This window comes from Athene cunicularia, assembly GCF_003259725.1.
Source record: "Athene cunicularia isolate RWA chromosome 3 unlocalized genomic scaffold, athCun1 chr3_part1, whole genome shotgun sequence".
NCBI lineage: Eukaryota > Metazoa > Chordata > Aves > Strigiformes > Strigidae > Athene > Athene cunicularia.
In genome coordinates, this window is record NW_020799097.1 from 71,983,549 (window position 1) to 72,001,649 (window position 18,101).

Consider the following 18,101-nt stretch of genomic DNA (forward strand, 5'->3'; position numbering starts at 1 on the left):
ATGGATAACATTCCACTGACCCAGCTTTCAACAAATTGAGACTGCCCCACCACAACATGGGAATTTGCTTCAGGAAGTCTCCTAAAGGTCAGATAAACTGAAATGAAACCAAGGAAGCAAGCTACAAAAAGGTAAAAACATGGTTCAGCTTCTTCCCTGAGGAAATTGCAGAGATATCCTTCCATAAGCCTCTGATCATGCAGGAAGTTTGACCCTCATTGTTCCTTAGCAAAGGAAGATCATAAAGGATGACATTTGAATCCCTTCACACATCTAAAGTTTTGAGTCAAAAATAGTTGCATCAAATGATGGCAGCAGACTATACAGCCCCTCAAGTTACATGTTTTAAGACCAACATCAACTACAAAGTGATGAGAGAGGAGGCTACTAATCCAATAGCAAACTTTCTAGCAGTCTTCACGGTATCAACATGCCTGGGCCATCCTGTTCATGATGCCTGATCATGAAGCCTAGTCACCCATTAACAGCCACCATCACTCAAACAAAGCAGACAATTGTGTTTCACAGCACTGTTACAGGAAAAACTGATGGAGAGGATCCAGCTCCAGGGTCCTGACAGCTACATCTTGTGCCTCATTGTCATGCAGAACTGCAACCGTGCTGTAGCACCAAGCTCTGCTGATGTCCATCCTGCAATCCCCAGTAGAAATGCTCATGCTCCAGGTAGAGCACTGAAACTTCGAATGACAGAATCAGTCGTAGCCTTTGTAATGACTGGTGATGGGATTTTATGAAACTAATGGGACTACACAGTTAATTAGTACCAGAAGAATTACTTGTTTTCAGCAGGGTTAGAGCCAGAGAATGTTTCCTCAGTATTAACTAGCAAGCCTGATCCACCAAACAAGATACCTCTGAAACTCCCCTGCTACAATTCAGCAGTCTGAGATGGTACAGTCAAGGAGAAAGAAGGGAGATCAGACAGCATTTCCTGTGTCTGATGAACAGCTCTGTTCCAAATCTAAAGTGTGACAAGACTGGACTAAGTTGCTCGCTTCTTATTGGTTGTCAACTCCACACTCAGAAGAGCCCTCATCAAGAACAAGCAGAGAACCAAGAACATAAATGCTGAGGTTTAAAATCCTGCTGCTGCTACAGGGCAGAATGTCACATGCATTACCCCGTGAGAGGAAAGGTGAAACACGTTCATGGACAGAATACAGCCCTTACAGTCATTGTATGAAAGAAGCCTCTGTCAAAGCCATTGAATCAGGAAATCAACAAGAAACACGAGCTAGAAAGATTCTGGGCACAGAAATACTCAAGTTTACAAAGTTTCCTAGCAGGAAATAAAATGACAGAGAGTTTTCTCTGCTCTGCACCACACTTACAAGAAGTAGAGGAGATCTCATGAGTTAAGACATTATTCCACCACTGCTAGCAGTCTGTATGTACTTTCTTGATCAAGGAAGCCACTACACTGTCAGGAAATCTGAAGCTTTTCCTCAAACCTTAAGTTTTCATGTGCAATGGGTCTTTCCAACTGATACTTTTTTGGGTGTACAGGAAGAGGGGAAAGAGTTAATTATACTGTGACTGTCTGTATTGTCATGCAGCCACAGCTAATTATGAAAAGATATTGCTGAGGCAGTCAGGGTAAGACTGCCTTTTTGGGAAGCAAAATCTCAGATTAGACTAAGCTAGTCAAACATCTTGACAAGACATTACAATACTTTAGTAATTGTATGTCACAGAAGAAGGAGCAAAATAAGGAATGAATATGGCCAATTTTTTAGGCTCCTTCGTTATATAGGCAGCAGATGTCTTAGTGATCCAGTCAACGAGAAAAGATATTCCAGAAAACCACGCAGGAGCAAACATAACTCTAAAAGTTATGTCTTACAAAGATGTTGTAGCCAGGATGTAAAAATACTTTGGTTACTTCTATTATATATCTTAAAAATCAGACTGTGTTGTACCTTCTTGACCAAAGTTTTTCAATTCTGAAGTCAGTATTACATGTTAAGATAACGAAACTAATATCAGTCTCAAATGTGGAGAAAGAAAAAAAAATATCAAGGTGCAATCAAATTTAGAAAGGACACACATTAAATTATTTTTGCCTAGAACTGTCTACTTGTTACTCTTCTCTTGCCTAAAACCTTAGTTATCTGTACTCTCCCTGTGTTCTGCTCAATTCAGTCAATTTCCCTGGTTTCTGATTTTCTATTCTACTTTAAAATTTAAACAACTGTACTAGACTGCCAGCGAAATTCTTTGCTTACTATACATAGCCAAAAATGAAAAGTCTGTATAACTATTTTAATTGCTAAGTTATTCAACTAGAATGAACAGGTTACCTCATTATCAGAATTTCAACAAATGCCAGACAGCATTTTTCACAGTATCAGTTATGGTGTTACTTGTCTAAGACTCAAAGTTACCCACATTTCCACAGCAACCTCTTTCAACATTAAGCAAGTGAGAATGCTTTTCTCTTTTCTGTTAAGAAAACTGCTCATTTAAACTAGAAACGTTATTATTTGGCAATATAATTTTATTATTAAAAAAAAATTCTTTGGTATTTCTTAACACTTACATTCACTTATTTGAAACTGTGCTAGCTGAGAAACAGCAAGAACAGTATATATTTACATAGGCCACTAGTTAGTCAGCACTGATAACATGATTAGAAAGATAACATTATAGAGTTGAATATTCCTTTCACTGACAAACTGAGGGAGATTCTCTATTTTTGCAGCTAAATACAAGACAGGCACTGAACAATAAAATGAAAGATACAGAAGCCCCACCTCATCTGACTCACACTAAACAGATAGATGTAGGCAGCATACATATACTCATCCACTTTCTTCAGCTTTCTATTCATTATCTTTTCTGTATCTGATAGGATCTTTTCTCAAGGCCATTGGTCCAGAAACAATTATAGCACTCTCAGCAATGGCACCTTTCAAGGAACACATTTTTCAATTCCGTTAGACAAAATCAATCATTTGGTTTCTAAGTCATTCAGGCCAGAATCCAAAAGGACTTGAGACTGCCTAACTGTATCAAATCCAGATTCAAGAAGGAACATTACTCTATTCTGCTTTCTGCCTTAGAAGATTAGATCTAAATAACTTGCCCATTGAAGAAGAAATTCCTTGTCATACAGTGTTAAATGGAAGAGAACCAACAAATTCTTACTGCATACAGTAATCCTTTTTTCAAAAAGATGTTTTTCTTAAAGGGTAATTTGAACTCACAGAAGTATACTTCAACTTTTAAGACTTGAACAGCCAATACTTCTTTTAAGCAACTTTACACATGTTGATTCTCACTAATTAATTAAAACAGTGAACTTACCAGGTTCACTCTATAGATCTTCATTTTTCACTCTCACATTCCTATCCATTCCCAACATATGATAATGTACATTTCTTTATGAAAGGATCTGACCTGAGGTATTTCATTACTGCAATAAAAAAACCCCTGAACAACTAGATGTATTCACTTATAAATCCTAAAGGAAATCAAAGATGAAACTGCTGAACTGCTTACTCACTGCTGTTTGCAACTTCAAATCGGCCACAAAATCCAAAGAAAAAGAGAATAAGCAGCATAGTGGGTAAGTTTCTAGAAACTGCAACAAAACTTTATTAAAAAACAGAGTTAACTGACACATGAATGAGTATAATATGCACCAGGAAATCGACATGCTTTTAAAGAAAATCATATACAAGAAACCTCCAAAAATCGTAACAAAGATGTCGCTAATGGAAACACCAATTAAGCTGTCTACACAATTTTCAAAGTCTTTCAAGAACTTCTCTCAAAGGTTAGTTTCCTTACAGAGAAACCTGAATAGATGAATAATCAGTTAGGGCATCAGGAAGTAAAGCAACCTAGAATAAAGACAGGCTGGCAGTAATTGATTAGTTCATGGATGAAGGTAATTGGTAGAGACCCTCAGGGATTTGTGCTCTCAGTTTATTCATAAATACCTCAGAAAATTAGAACAAGCATATTAAGGTGATAAATCTGCTGATAATACCAAAGCATATTCAAGGTAGAAATCACAATTTCAGTGAAGAACTGCAAAAAGACTTAAAAATTTTAATTGTCCAATTATGTAAATGTGAAGCAATGCATAAACACAATGGATTTTGAGCTGACAATTAACACTGAAGAATGAGACTAGCTTTATGGTAGGTTGTTCCAAGGAAGTATCTGCTTAATGCTTGTAGCACTAAAGGCTAATCCAGTATCAAGACCAAGAGAGATAGAAAACAAAACCAAACATAATTATTCCACACCATAAACCCAGCATGCCCACATCTTGAATACATTATATTATTGTGTTTCTCTTTTATAAAACAAAGACAAATTAGAATAGTTAAAAAAGTTAGAGCAAGAAGAGTAAGATGTATAGGAAGAATTTGAGTAAGACTAGAAAAAGATGACAGAGATACAAGTGAGTTTATGAAACAAAACGTCAGAGGGAATTAATTAGGTGCATGCAATGAAACTGGAAGGTAGAAAATTGCTCTTCACATAACATGCTTTGAGGCTTATACAGACATTTCTGAACAAAGAAACCTCATTCAGCTCTGATGTTCTAATACAGTCTTGATGATCTAAGGTTTAGACTACTTCAAAGACTCCCCCTTCAAAGAAACTCTTCACTGGTAGAACACACACAAGCATGAGTGCTGAGCCAGAAGCACCACAAAAAACCACCCCGAATCCTGCCTTGTGATAAGTTCAGTGCAGACCTAAGGAAAAGACCCATGGTGATACAAGAAACAGGCCTAACTGGTACTGAGAAATGACACAGACATTTTACAATCAATGAAATGTAATCAAGACTAACTTTATGTTAAGTAAAATACATCAACTTGAATATTATGTTGAAAGATTTCTCTTGATCTCAGTCTTTCAACATCGTCTACATTCTCTCAAGAAGCAAGTTTTAAAGAAATGCCATTCAACACCATTTTTAAACCTTCTCTAGTTTTATTTCAAACCTTGATTTTATCCTACAAAAGGTGTTTATAGAAATGTCCTAGTTTCATCCTCCAGTCCCTGAAATCAGTGAAGAAATCCATCCATGCCACCATTCATTGCTTCACGAACTTCACCTTAATGAACACTTATTCAATCTGAAGTTTCTATTAGTCAAACTCTACAGCTATTTTAGAAAGAACTTCAAGTACTTGCAATTTCAAAGAGACCTATTTATTGATCCACTGGTGAAAGAAGTAGGAAAAAAAATGAAAAAATAATCTGTATTAGAATAGAGAATGACATCCTCATAGTAACATTTTTCATCTGCATTACCTCATCATGTGTGTATCTGTAATCTGCCTTCTTTGACTTCAGATCCCATAATACCACTGTTCCAGACTCAAAGCCAATCAGAAGCTGCAAAAATAAGCAAATACATTAAGTATTTATAAGGATTAAAAAAATACCATTTGCAATGCCTGTAGTTCCTGCCCCAAAGGGATACTGCATAATACTACATGTAGTAACTTCAAGTAGTTATGAAGACAAAAATTAGTGAGAAGCAGTGAAGACCTCAATGTTGAAGAGGTTTACTTTGTACTTGCCATTCTCCTAAACTTCCAGCAAATACAACTGGCATTCATGTAAAACTAGAAAAAAAAAAATGCACTCTTCTGAAGTGTCCTTGGAAATCTCTTTTGAGTTCCAGAAAGGCCAACATTAAATTTTAAGTGTATTCCTTCCTGAGTGAAAATGGGGGGGTTGGAAGAGTTGTGCATTTTCATCACCAGAATTTGTTCTGCTTAGATTAGCTGTAAGAACGCACTATCCTTCCTGAAGTTCTAGGTAACAGTTCATTCTCTATAATGAAACAATGTAATATATGCTTTCTCCAGATATCCATCACAAGTGAGATAACTGGCTAAAGGAACACCAAGAACATTAGTTGTTAAGAAGAGGAAAGCTAGAGAGAAATTAAACAAGACAATTTTCTCAATCTTTTTTGTGAGAAGCAGTATTTAACCATTTCTGCAGAGAGCAAAGATTCAAATTACTCATAAAAATTGGTCTAACACACTGTTGAGTACTTAAGTGTTTCGCTTTCCTATCTTGTGACACTCCTCTTACAACAAAAAACAAGCCAAGGCCAATATACAACAATAGTAGCAGTTTTGGCACTTGCTATATAGAAGGTGGCAATGAAGCTTCATCTTTCACAGTTGCTGGATCTACTGTGAGATCTTTCCTTTGAGCAATGTTGTTAAAGAGAATCAGCTCCTAGCATTAACTAATACACCTTCAGTCCTACTTCTTTTTGCCCCCATAATGGACATACAAAAAAGTAGCAGTTGTCTGCCAGGATTTACTCACTGTTGAAACAGCCTGTTTCCTGTGAGCAAACTGAAAAGCCTTGAGAAGTGTCCTTCATGTGACAAGTTAGAAAACACTGCCTTCACACACATGCCATTGCAGTCAAGGCTAGAGAGCTAGATCAATACGGTCTTACAGTCATACCTAGAGGTTTTTGCCTAGACAGCCTTTTTGGCACATTAAGATTTCAAGGTGTATTTCCAGTATGAAAAATAACAGAGGATCTCCTACCCAATTACAGATCAAATATGTGGTCCGTATCAGAGCTATACACACTAAAATACCCTAATATTAGATATATCTGCTCTAGCATAAGTGAATATTAGGGTTTATTCCTCACTACAGTGTCATGTATACTATTATTTTAAATCACTTTGCTTATCATAAGCCATATTTTATAATTTCTCTGTTTTAACTTTAAGCATTAGAAAAAACACAGTGATTAGAAGGCTAACAACAAATTTTTTAAAGTGAGTACACAGGAGGTTCTTGCTACTGCAGAGTTTTTTTCTGCAATATTTTTCTTATGAAAAAGAACAGGAGCATAAAGTCAGATTCTAAACCACTGATTGATAGCCTGATTGTTAAAGACAGTAATGCTTAAACTTTAACAATTATTAAGTGTGGTGTGGAATACACTAGAAGTATAACTAGAAAGTAATTTGTCTTTTCTGAAGTTACCACAGCTTCATAGCATTCATATTCTGGGGTCTATAATTCGGGAATGTGATTCAAACCTAACTCTACAGAGAAACCCATCCGTTATGCACTTACTGCAGTAAGCTTCAGCACAATGAAAAACACCTACACTCATTAAATTCTCCTTTTTGAACCGAAAATTCAGATGTCTAGGATACAAGCTTAAAACTAGCACATTATTAAAATGCTCAAACCACTGCTGAGACAACAGTATCATTCCCTGTCTTCAGCTTTATCCACCAAGTTGTCAATTTAAAGGAAGTAAAGCAAAAAGCAGTATTTCTCCTGCATACGTGGAATAGTAGTAAATAAAATTATTTTATCTCTCTGAAGATTCTTCAGAAATGGGAGTTCAAAACTGTAAGATTTTTCTGAGACATTACACTTAGAAAAATAATATTTCAGAATTTAATTCATTGATCTATTCAATCACTATACCTGATTATTCTACAGCGAAGTCATTGATGAAAATTTGTTTAAAGTGGCATCAAGGTGTCTCTGGCTGTTATAACCACATTTTTGTCAGAGGTCTACACACTTTTGGAAAAGATACATTTAAGACTGCTATTTCCAAATCCTCCTTTCATATTTTGCTTTATTCCTGTTGTCAAAACTAACGAAATTCCCTCCTGCTTACTCTTCATTTGAGACTAAGGCATCTGAAGAAAAGTTGTGGTAAACCACGATGATTTACTAAATAATTATATGGGCCACACAAGCTAAAGAGGCTTAAGATCCTTCATAGAGTAAGCAAGCTATGTGATCCCATCCTAAGACTTGCAGAAGTCTGTTACCTGAAGCACAGACGTAGTCTTGCAACCATGGCTTAAGTGAGGAATATAATATGATTGTGTACTACAATAAGCGCTGTGACATAGAGAAGGCATACTAACATTTTAACTTCTTGCTTTCTCTTAATTCACGGAGCCTTCACTGTGAACTAAAGTTATGTGTTCTACGTTGTTCTGGCATGAGCCTCAAAACAGATGCAACAAAGCGAAGAGTAAACCTGTATATTTACTTTAGTAATACAGAAGGAACTAATGACCATTGAGTTCACAGATCAAGTTATCTGTGGCTGCTATGTCACAGGACAAAAATTACTATCTTGCAAGGGCTTCAAGAACATGTACTGTAAAACTTTGTCAAAATAAAAAGATTATTATGTTAATACTATCTCAAAAGAAGAAAAAGACAAGTCTAATACATAGCTCTTATTTACAAGCTTTAGTTGACTTTTCTGAAGTATCCAGTTGTACTATAGGCCCCAGTTATGTTTTAAGCAATTTATTATAATCACTAGATGCAGTTAGCAAAATGAGAATGTGTCAGACCTCAAATCCCATAAGAACTGCTGCCTTGGACTGGCTAAACTAAAGATGAAGAACACAGTATTCTATATAAATATGCTACATAAATAAATATTTTGAAGTTGTGAAATAGCAACACCAAAGAGCATTATGAAGTTTATTTAATTTCCATCCCACTATCTCTGCACTCAGGTTATGATTGGGCTCTTCTGGTAATACCCTTAGTTTTTACCACCATAAGTAAAGTTGTTTACTTTTTGTTTTCAAAAATTCTTGCAATTAAGCACTTACAGCTCTGTTCTCAAATGTTTTGACTACAAGATGCATTCAGTTGTTCCAGTAATGCATCCTAAATAAATCCTTGATTTAGTCTTTGTTTATGCTTTCAACATTGTCCTCATCTACTTAATCCTTCCTTAAAAAGCAGTGGTATCTATACTTAAAAAAATGTCTTGCTTGAAAATGAACATATTGAATAGTCTTTAAACATATCCTACCTTTCCTTCATCCATTGGATTGTCACTAATGTGGACAATTGGCCCTGGGTGAGATTTGGACGACCTAAACAAGAAATATTTCCATTTAATTAAAAAATTCCCCTGTTCAAAACTGCATCTCAAAATTATTGCAGTACAGATTCTGCAGATATAGAGTCCATGTGAGTAACTGATTGACATTTCAGCATGGAGTCACTTTTCAAGTCCACAAACACTTTCTGTCTATTTTTAGGCACTTGGTTTCTGTGTTTTAGTAAGAAGGAAAGACTTATTTACAGCTTATTCACAACACACAAAAAAAATTGCCATTAGCTTTACAATATTTACCTTAATGTTTGTTGTTACAGAACTGACACATTTGGATAAAATGTTTATTTTTATGCTGCAAGACAGGTCTTTCCATTATTTATAAACAGCCCAAACTACATGTTGTTAAAACAACACAGAGTTAAGACTTTATGCTGACTTCTTGCTATTGAAGAAGATGGACTAATGAAGAGCTGTGTTTGTTTCAACAGCCTCTGGGAAATGCTGGACTTCATGTATGTCTTGAAGATAGACATAACATTCCAGAACAAAATAACAGCACTGGAATAGCAGCACACAGCTATGTTTTCACCCACAAAACATTACTTGCATACACAAATTTATTATTAAAGAAGGAGGAACAATGAAAATAGCTGTAAGATATACTTTGCTCTTGGAACAGGCTTATTTAAATTTACATTTTCAGCCACTACTTTTATACTTAGCATGCATCAGCCCTCTTACAATGCATCTTTTTATACTTTGGGCTTTAACCCCAAAACTGTGGAAATAACATGCCTGCCCAAGTACCAGCCACATCATGTTTCAACATATTTCTAGTTCTTTATAATCACATATGATTTTTATGTCTATTTTTATATTGTCTATTTTATTTATTTTTATGTCTATTCCTGGCACTATGATAAAACAGTGCTATAGGCAGGAATATATATTAACATTAACACTTCACATTTATGAGTATAAAAAATGGCTATTTACATACTAGGACTTTTTACGTGATTATTTATGTACTTTGATTGTGTGTTTGGTGTAGTGAAAGTAATACGGAGGCCACTCTAGGTAACAATGACATTTCTGCAACTGATGTGAATAACATCTAGGACACTTCTGTTCCCTCCCCTCCACAGACAATACTTGATTAAACTCACAGTTCAATGGCTTTATTCCACATGATGACATAGCCTGAGAGTGTAAATGATTCCACATTGACAATGTGAATGTTTCCTCTTTCAGTGCCCACATATAGCCATTTACTTTGGAAAGGCAGATGACAAAATGTTATCCTGAAAGAGAAAGTGACCAAAAAAGGAATTAAAGTCTTTTAGATATCCTACACTTCGAGGTCTACATTGTCAAAAGGTAGAATGAAACAGGCAAACAGGAAGAAATAAGACAAGTTACAGGTAGAGAAAAGTAGCAAAGCTAGTGCATGACAAAAGAAAGAAGACAATGTAAAAACTTAAACAAATAATAGAAACTAAGGTATTCTAAAACTGTTATCCATTCAAATAAAAATCACACAGCCACCTTTGAAAATTATCATATTGAATGTATATCCTCAAGATTACTGTCATTTTAAACTTAAAATAAAATTCTCCTATGTTATAATCTATCCTTTAGATATATTGTTATCATTTAGATATATTATCTATTATCTATCTATAATATTTCATGTTATAAATCTCCCTTTGAAATATATCTAATTACAAGAACAAAGGATTTTTATAAGTTAGATTAAGCAGATTAAGCAGACTTCAAGTGAGAAAACAAAAGCAGAAAAAGCCTAAGAAATGTAAGTTTACATGTTAAAGTATCCTCTAAAGAGCAACCTAAAACCAATCCTAACCAACTATAAAAGTAATTTTAAAAGCAGTTTAAATTTGGGGCTATTATTTTCCTTAAACTGCATTTTAATTTTCTATCTTATAATTTTCTGTTCTGTTAGAAGGAAGTACCTGAACAGAACCCAAACACTAATGACTGTTTGTACCAGCAGAGAAGTCTTCTTTGACCATAGCTCCAGCACAAATATTATTATTTGAAAACATTGTTATTTCTGTCTTCTTGGTTCCGGCCAGTTTTTCTTCAAACTTGATAATGAAATAATGTCTGTAGAACTAAAGCTTCTAAAGTACGTGATTCTTCTATACAACAGAAACACTAACTTGAAATTGGAGTCTGGAAACTGTAAACTCTAAACCATTTTAACCTGACATGGTCCAATGCTGAAAGAAATTGCCAAACTACTTGGGACTATCAAACTTGGGGTTTCAGAAATGTTTGAGTGATAAGATATAATAATTATTCAATGGAAATTTGTTCTGTCAGCTCTAATCCTTAGCTTTACAGATTGCTTTGTTCTTGTTTCTTCCTAGTTGCACTCTCTTCTTGCCAAATCCATGCATCACTTCAGAAGTCCGTCAATAATTATTTGTGCAAAGTACAGCTTTAGATCCTATGCATTAGATGCTGTATACACACCATTTCAGCAAATGCTAACAGCAACAATGAAAAAAATGGTAATGGCTAAAAAACGTTATTTTGTATTACAGGTTTTGGAAATTGTCTTCTGTAGTAATACTACCTGGGTCAAAAGCGTACTTTTTCTATCACTAATTTCCTTCCATTTAGGAAATGCAGTTTGCTCAAGCAAATCTTATATTTTTCTAACTTGATTTCTTGTGCCTGAATATTTAAACCAAAAGGTTACACTAACCTTTTTCACTGATGCTTCACAGAAAAAGGTCCATATACAAGATTTAAAATGCTCTTCCAACTAACTGAACTTAGAGGTTGTAACATTTTTAAAAAGCACAGTAATCTGCAAACACCACAGGTTAATGACTTGAGTTTCCCGTGTCCTTGACACAAATATTTTATTGGAAGCTAAATCACATACTTCTGTACACGCACTTCCTCGGCACACCCACCCAGTAAGCACCCTTACTTCTCAGTAATACAGCTCTCCCACTACAAGCATGCTGTGAGGAAGGGGAAAGAGATGCAGCATGAAAACATAAACCCCTCAGCATTCTGCAATACTACAGCTTCTTTTTGTGCCAGGACTCCACATGCCAGAAGTAGCTGTTAGCCTGACCAGCTGGATCTAAAAACGTGGCCTAGCAGCCAGAAATAATATTCAGGAGCAGAGTCGTGGGCCTGTCTGTCTTGATCTGTGAGTTAATATTGTCAATTACAGTTGTCCGATACTTTCATTCTAAAAACCAATCTATTTTGTATCATTTAAAGGTAAGCAAAAATATTAAGTTGGGGCCACAACTTTGATTGCTATAGCAAAAGGACAACACTAATTGTCCAACTCCTCAATACTCAATACTCTTACTGAATATGCAGCCATATTCCATTTACTGTCTCCTCAGTGCCAATGAGATTGATTTTGCCACAAGTTAACAAGCAATGAAATGGTTCCATGCCAGGAGAAAGTTAGAATTGAACAAATAACTTCACAAAATGTTCACAAACTCTACGGCAAGAGGTTGAAGCGACTTCAAAAACTGTTAAATAGAGGCACATATAAAATGGGGCTCTTAACCATACCCTTCAAAGTGTGCTTTCACCAGTCTTCTACAATCAGAAAAAAAAAAATCTTGTATGATTTCTATATAACCCAAAAATATTCATAGAACTTTTATGTTTCACAGAACAACTGATGACAAGTTAAATCCAAAAGGAATTTGTCATGCTGATCCTCCTATAATGAAAAATTGACATTTCACCTTGAATGTGATAAATGTTACTCTATTTGCAAATATAATCATTGGCTATTTCTTTATTTTCTTAATAGAAAAGTATGTCTTTCAACTTTCAGAAATTCAGTTATTATTTGTCCGAAGTGATTAATTTCAGATAACTGCATTTATTATAGCAATTTACAGAATAACATTTCCAACATTAAAGTCCATGTACTGAGCTTCTCACTCTTCACTGATTAAGGATTCACCTTAAACTATGTAGGTTTAAGCAACACTGGAAATGTTACGCCTCTCAAAAAACTAAAATTCTGTGAAGCTCTGACCATCTGAAGGACTAGCGATTACATACTAGCATGTCAACATACAGGCTACATCTGTTGGCCTCACTGGCTCTGTTGAAAATTGGACTGAGGATTAAAGGGATTCAAATTTGTTTTGGAGGATGGAAAAAGGCCAGTCTTCTTGGTGGTGAAGCAAAACTTCCTTATTTAACACTTGGCCAAGGACAGCATATATTTATTTCTGAAAAATGCAGATTTTTCTGTCAGAAACCTATCTTTATGCCACCATAAGATTAGAATAATATACTCCATCACAACATATTTTTAGACCTACAGAAGTGGAAGTTGCCACATAATGTTCTGGCCATTTCTACAACTCAGGCATTCTTCTCCCTCTCTCCCTACCCACAAATGGATATGTATATAAATGTGGAAGATACAATCAGTTGTTGGGAACAGATCGAAAAGACTACAGATTCAACTTGAGTAAAAAATTTTTGCCAGTCTTTCTTGCACACAAACCCCAACTGCCTGAAAACAATGTATCAGTCAAAAGCAGAGTACCACACTCTTCTCCTGTATCAAGCCATACTGCCCAAAATACAAGAACAGAAGCATCTGTGAAAAATAGACCATTTTTTTTGCATCTAAAAAGACAGCCTAGCGACTGTCTGAGCCAGTCATCACAGAAAGCAGGCTTTTGCAGGCAGTTCTTGCATGGCATAACAGATTCCTCACGTTATCTCCAAGGAAATTCAGGCTACCTCAGTAAGTGTAGCACATTTTGTGAAGCACATTGAACCTTTAGTGTAATGCAAGTATTGTGCACAGCACATCATTCCGAATATTTTACTTCCTGATATCTCTGCAAAGAAAAAAAATCCCTTTATAAAAAAAGCAATGCTTTAAAGAGGTTTTTCTTTTTAATCTGAAATCTACAGTATGATTTTAATATATGCTAACATCACTGCTAAAATGAGGTACTGTTATGCAACCCCAAAACAGTCAGGGTAGTTCTAAACTCTACTGTAGCTGTACTTTTCCTTAAGCACAAAATCTTCCTCCTCACTGCATACATATTTGCAAAGCCACTCCTTATCCTGTCATCCCCTTCAAAAAAAAACAAAAACCACCCCAAACCAAAACCCCAAAAGCAAACAAAAAAACACAAAAAATTTTTCTTTCCTGTGAAATGAATTTGTAAGAGTTAAACCAGTATTTCATGAAAAGAAAACTATATACAGAAAACTAAGCTGTACACTAGCAGTGGAAAACACTGATAAAAGAACCCTCACAAATTACTCCTTGTTCTTATTGTACTTAATTTGTGTTAGATAATAATAGAATACTGTAACATAATAATAACAATAATATTGTAACATAATTTGTGCTGTTACTTATGGGAAAGTATTAACAGTGACAGGAGAGTCTTTAAGAATCCTTTCAGTAGATTTACCAACAGCTTCCTTCTCAACTGCAGACCATGTGTCTTTTCTGATAACCTGTCAAAGTTGGTTAAGAAAAAAAACTTAACTGTGGTTGTTTCACAATATGTATCAAAGTAGTTATTATAGCAAGTGACAGTACTCCCCAGAGGAATTTAATTACAGAAATATCAAAGAATATAATTTATTAAATATGTAAGTCAAATAATTAAGCTTTTAAGGGAGATATTAATTAAAAATGACAGGCTGTTATCTTGAGTATATTATTATGAGAACAGAAATCCTAAATTAATCTTTACCTTTCCTTAGTCTACTGAATTATGAAGTATTATACATTCTTCAGAATTTTCCACCGCTTCAACAAAGCACAGTGACAAATACTTTGATGAATGACAAACACTGATAAACGATTTTATTTTTGTCAGTAAACCTGTTTCTAGAACCTCAGCCTATCATTATATGTCTGCAGTTACTGTAATTACACTAGCTGCTCAGACCAGTACAGAATAAAAATTTTCTAAAAGGTATTAAGCTACTACAGTTGTATTCTGCATAGTTCTATCTTCAACCTTTCATGCATGAGATAGCCACTATGTAAAATTCAGAAGCTGAAAAGTTTGTGAGCCTAGACTCCATATCCATGGTCTCTTGTCAAGTCTTCAATGGGCATGAAACACCAAGAGCCAATGTCAGAACGACGTACTGATGGAAACAAGCAGTGGCTATGATTTTGCCAGACTGCTGTAAGGGGTCCACTTCCATATCTGGTAACTGCAATAATCTTAAAACACCTACCCTGCATGAAAAAGGCCTGAGGGGACAGAAGGCACATGCAGAGGAAAAACTCCTCTTAATGCATCCCTAAATTGTCCCCACAAAAGAACATGTGGATAAATGCAGTGTATCATAGAAATTGGACCAGGTACTTCAATTCCATTTATATCCCATAACAGCACTCCAAATATGTTCTTTTGAAGGGCTGCCTCTAAAGGCAGCTGAGCAGTACCTACGTTCAGTATCCATGTTGCGGTGTACACTAGTGGTGTCAAGATGGAGTAATGGGGAAGGCAAGAGCCAAGAACAGAAATAAAATTGTCACCACTGATGTGATCAACACTAGGGACATTTAGATCCTTCTCCAGAAAAAGACTCAACTTTAGAGGGTTTTTTAGGTTGCTGCAAGTATTTGCATTTTTAAGATACAGTGTTCCTAATATATTTCACAGCTTACATGTTCCTTCCTTTATGGAGTCACATTTCACCTCCCGTTTTAAGATGGCTTTTCAGGTTTCAGACGTACTTCACTCAGAAGGGGTCTCTATGTCTTTATTTATACACTAATAGAAAAGGGATGTTTCACTGCTTGTAACACTGACAAAAGACCTATGCACACATGCCTTGAGGCAACTGATTTGAAAACTAAGATAATTTTTTAATACTGAAGGAATTCACACCGCTATTGATAAAATCCCAGCACTGTTGGTGTATCTAACATGACTCAAAAAGTAACCAGACCTTTAGCATCAGAAGACACTTGGGTCACTTGCAGTTCAGGCTAAACATTTCATCTGGGAAATCACACTACAACTTAAAAAAAATATGGCCATGTCAGATGTAGCTTTCCCATAGGAGACAGAAGAATTATGCTCATCACTGTAAGAGAGAAGTCTGTCAGACAGGCAGGATTTAAAGACTAGAGGTCAAATTCAGCCCAGGAACATGGCAGATGGTCATTATGTGCCTCATACCACTGTGAAATTCAGTCTGCAAGGAAACAGCTAACAAGAGACAGGGTTTTTTAAACTTTTTTGTAGAAACCTGAAATCTCAGTATAATAAGAAGCACTTTGGTTCTGTGTCATTGCTAAAGGCAGTAGAAGGCAACAGATGCAACTGCAGTTCCATAAACTGCACTGACACATGGGACTTTACATGTATGCACAAGCCTCAAGAAAATGTTTTTCAAAGGAATCTGATGTTGAATGAGACACATCTGCAGCAAATCCAGTCAGTCAAGAAGTTATTTTTCTCCTGCTATTTTTCTCACTTCTTGAAACATGATAAAACTCCTAATACTTTATCTAGTGGATCACAACTGAGTAACATTAAGCCTACCAGGTAAAAGAAGTCTTCATATGACACCATCATGGCAAGCAGAGTCAGTGATCATTTCCTTTCACTCTCAAGAAGAAAACCAGTTTAAAAAAATGTAAACAACTTAATTATGCATTAAGAACTTAGTTTTGTTGCACATTTGGACTTGTACTTGGTATATCATTGACTTTGCAAAGACTTCAAATATTTAACTTTTCAAGTATTGTTTGGACATGTATCTGTAATCCTTTTGTAGTTATGCTATAATCCTACCCTAAAACATTTGGCAAAAGGGAAGAAGCCAGCCCTCAAACAAAGGCTGGAAGTGAAACAGTGATACTGATAAACAGAAAGGGGAAGAAAAAAACACAACCAAAAACCCACAATGTCTATCAATCAACACCTGCTCTCACAGGCAAGAAAACCTGTATGTCCTTCTGCTATCCACAAAGTGGCAGAATTGGTCAGTTTATAAATTCAGTGAGGTAGAATGAAAAATTCTCTCAACTACTGTCTGCTAAAACATGGCCTAGGTACAAAGTTACAGTATCTAACAAGATAAGGTATGTGTCATTTATCATGTTTTGTTTATTAGTAACTACATACAAGTGGGATTTTTCACTCACTGTAGACAGTCTGTGTTTTAAACACAATGCTAAAATTACTGTTTACAGCAGGATACACAACCAGCTATACTTAAAAGCATAATTTTGTAACTCTGAATTGTGCAGTTTCATGCTGAGGAAAACTATTTAAATCCCACAGCACAGAAGTTGACATATTAAAAATTTAACTGCTATCAAGGCACTCAGTGATCAATATGCAAAGCACTCACACAATAAACAGTTCTATTTTCATGCTATGATTCTGGTTTATGTATGCTAAACCACAAAGCAAGTAATCTATTTACTATTTCTTCTGGCATTAGAACAGGTAATCTCAGCTCAGGAAGAATGTGGATCTTGGATATCTGAACAAATATTTCATACTTGTACATGAAGCTGATTGATCTGTGGTTTGGTTTGTGGCAAAGGAGACTCAAATCTGACATCACACCATTCCTTTTTTGCTTTTTCTTTTTTAACCTAGGCAGTCTGTCACTTCACCCTCTCTTAAATATGTTCTATGAAAGGCCCTGGCTTATTAGTGATGTGTGTTTGACCTTTCACACTTTGGATCATCAGAGAGTTTAATAGTACCTGCATGGCAAGAAAACTGAAGCCAGTTGGGCATCTCTCTCACAACACACTTTCAATATTTACTCTAATAAAAAGTGCTAACTATGCTTATTTCTGAGTTAATCTGGCCTAACATTAACATTTGCTACTAAGTCAAAACAAATTTGACATGAAGCATTACCTTGCATTACTTGTGAACACCTCATTCTATTATGGGTAGGATATTTATACAGATATGTGGATGACAGAGAAAATACATTGTAATTCACTGAAGACATCTTAAAAGAAGTACAAAACCTAGGATTCTAAAGAAGTTCACTCAATGAATTGTGCATTCTGCAAAGAGGTAGTACTTAGACACTTTTAACTTGCATGGCAAGTCATGCAAGCAACACCCCTCATGGAAGCATCATTACGCCTTTTTTTCCTGCCCCCTACATGCTGCTTCCCAGTCACAGAACAATGGCCAAACTTAGTGACATTGGTTTAACATCTAAC

The 18,101-nt window shown here is 35.6% G+C and overlaps 1 protein-coding gene across 1 annotated transcript in view; it reads right to left on the minus strand.

The window, feature by feature from the left end:
* The window catches only part of STXBP5 (syntaxin binding protein 5), a 114,288-nt gene that overhangs the window by 59,698 nt on the left and 36,489 nt on the right, over positions 1–18,101 (minus strand). Inside the window, exons 7-9 of the mRNA XM_026844557.1 lie at positions 10,042–10,176; positions 8,846–8,909; positions 5,302–5,385 (exon numbers count right to left, since the gene is read on the minus strand). Of these exons, the coding sequence (XP_026700358.1) occupies positions 5,302–5,385; positions 8,846–8,909; positions 10,042–10,176 (283 nt within the window). The remainder of the gene's footprint in view (positions 1–5,301; positions 5,386–8,845; positions 8,910–10,041; positions 10,177–18,101) is intronic.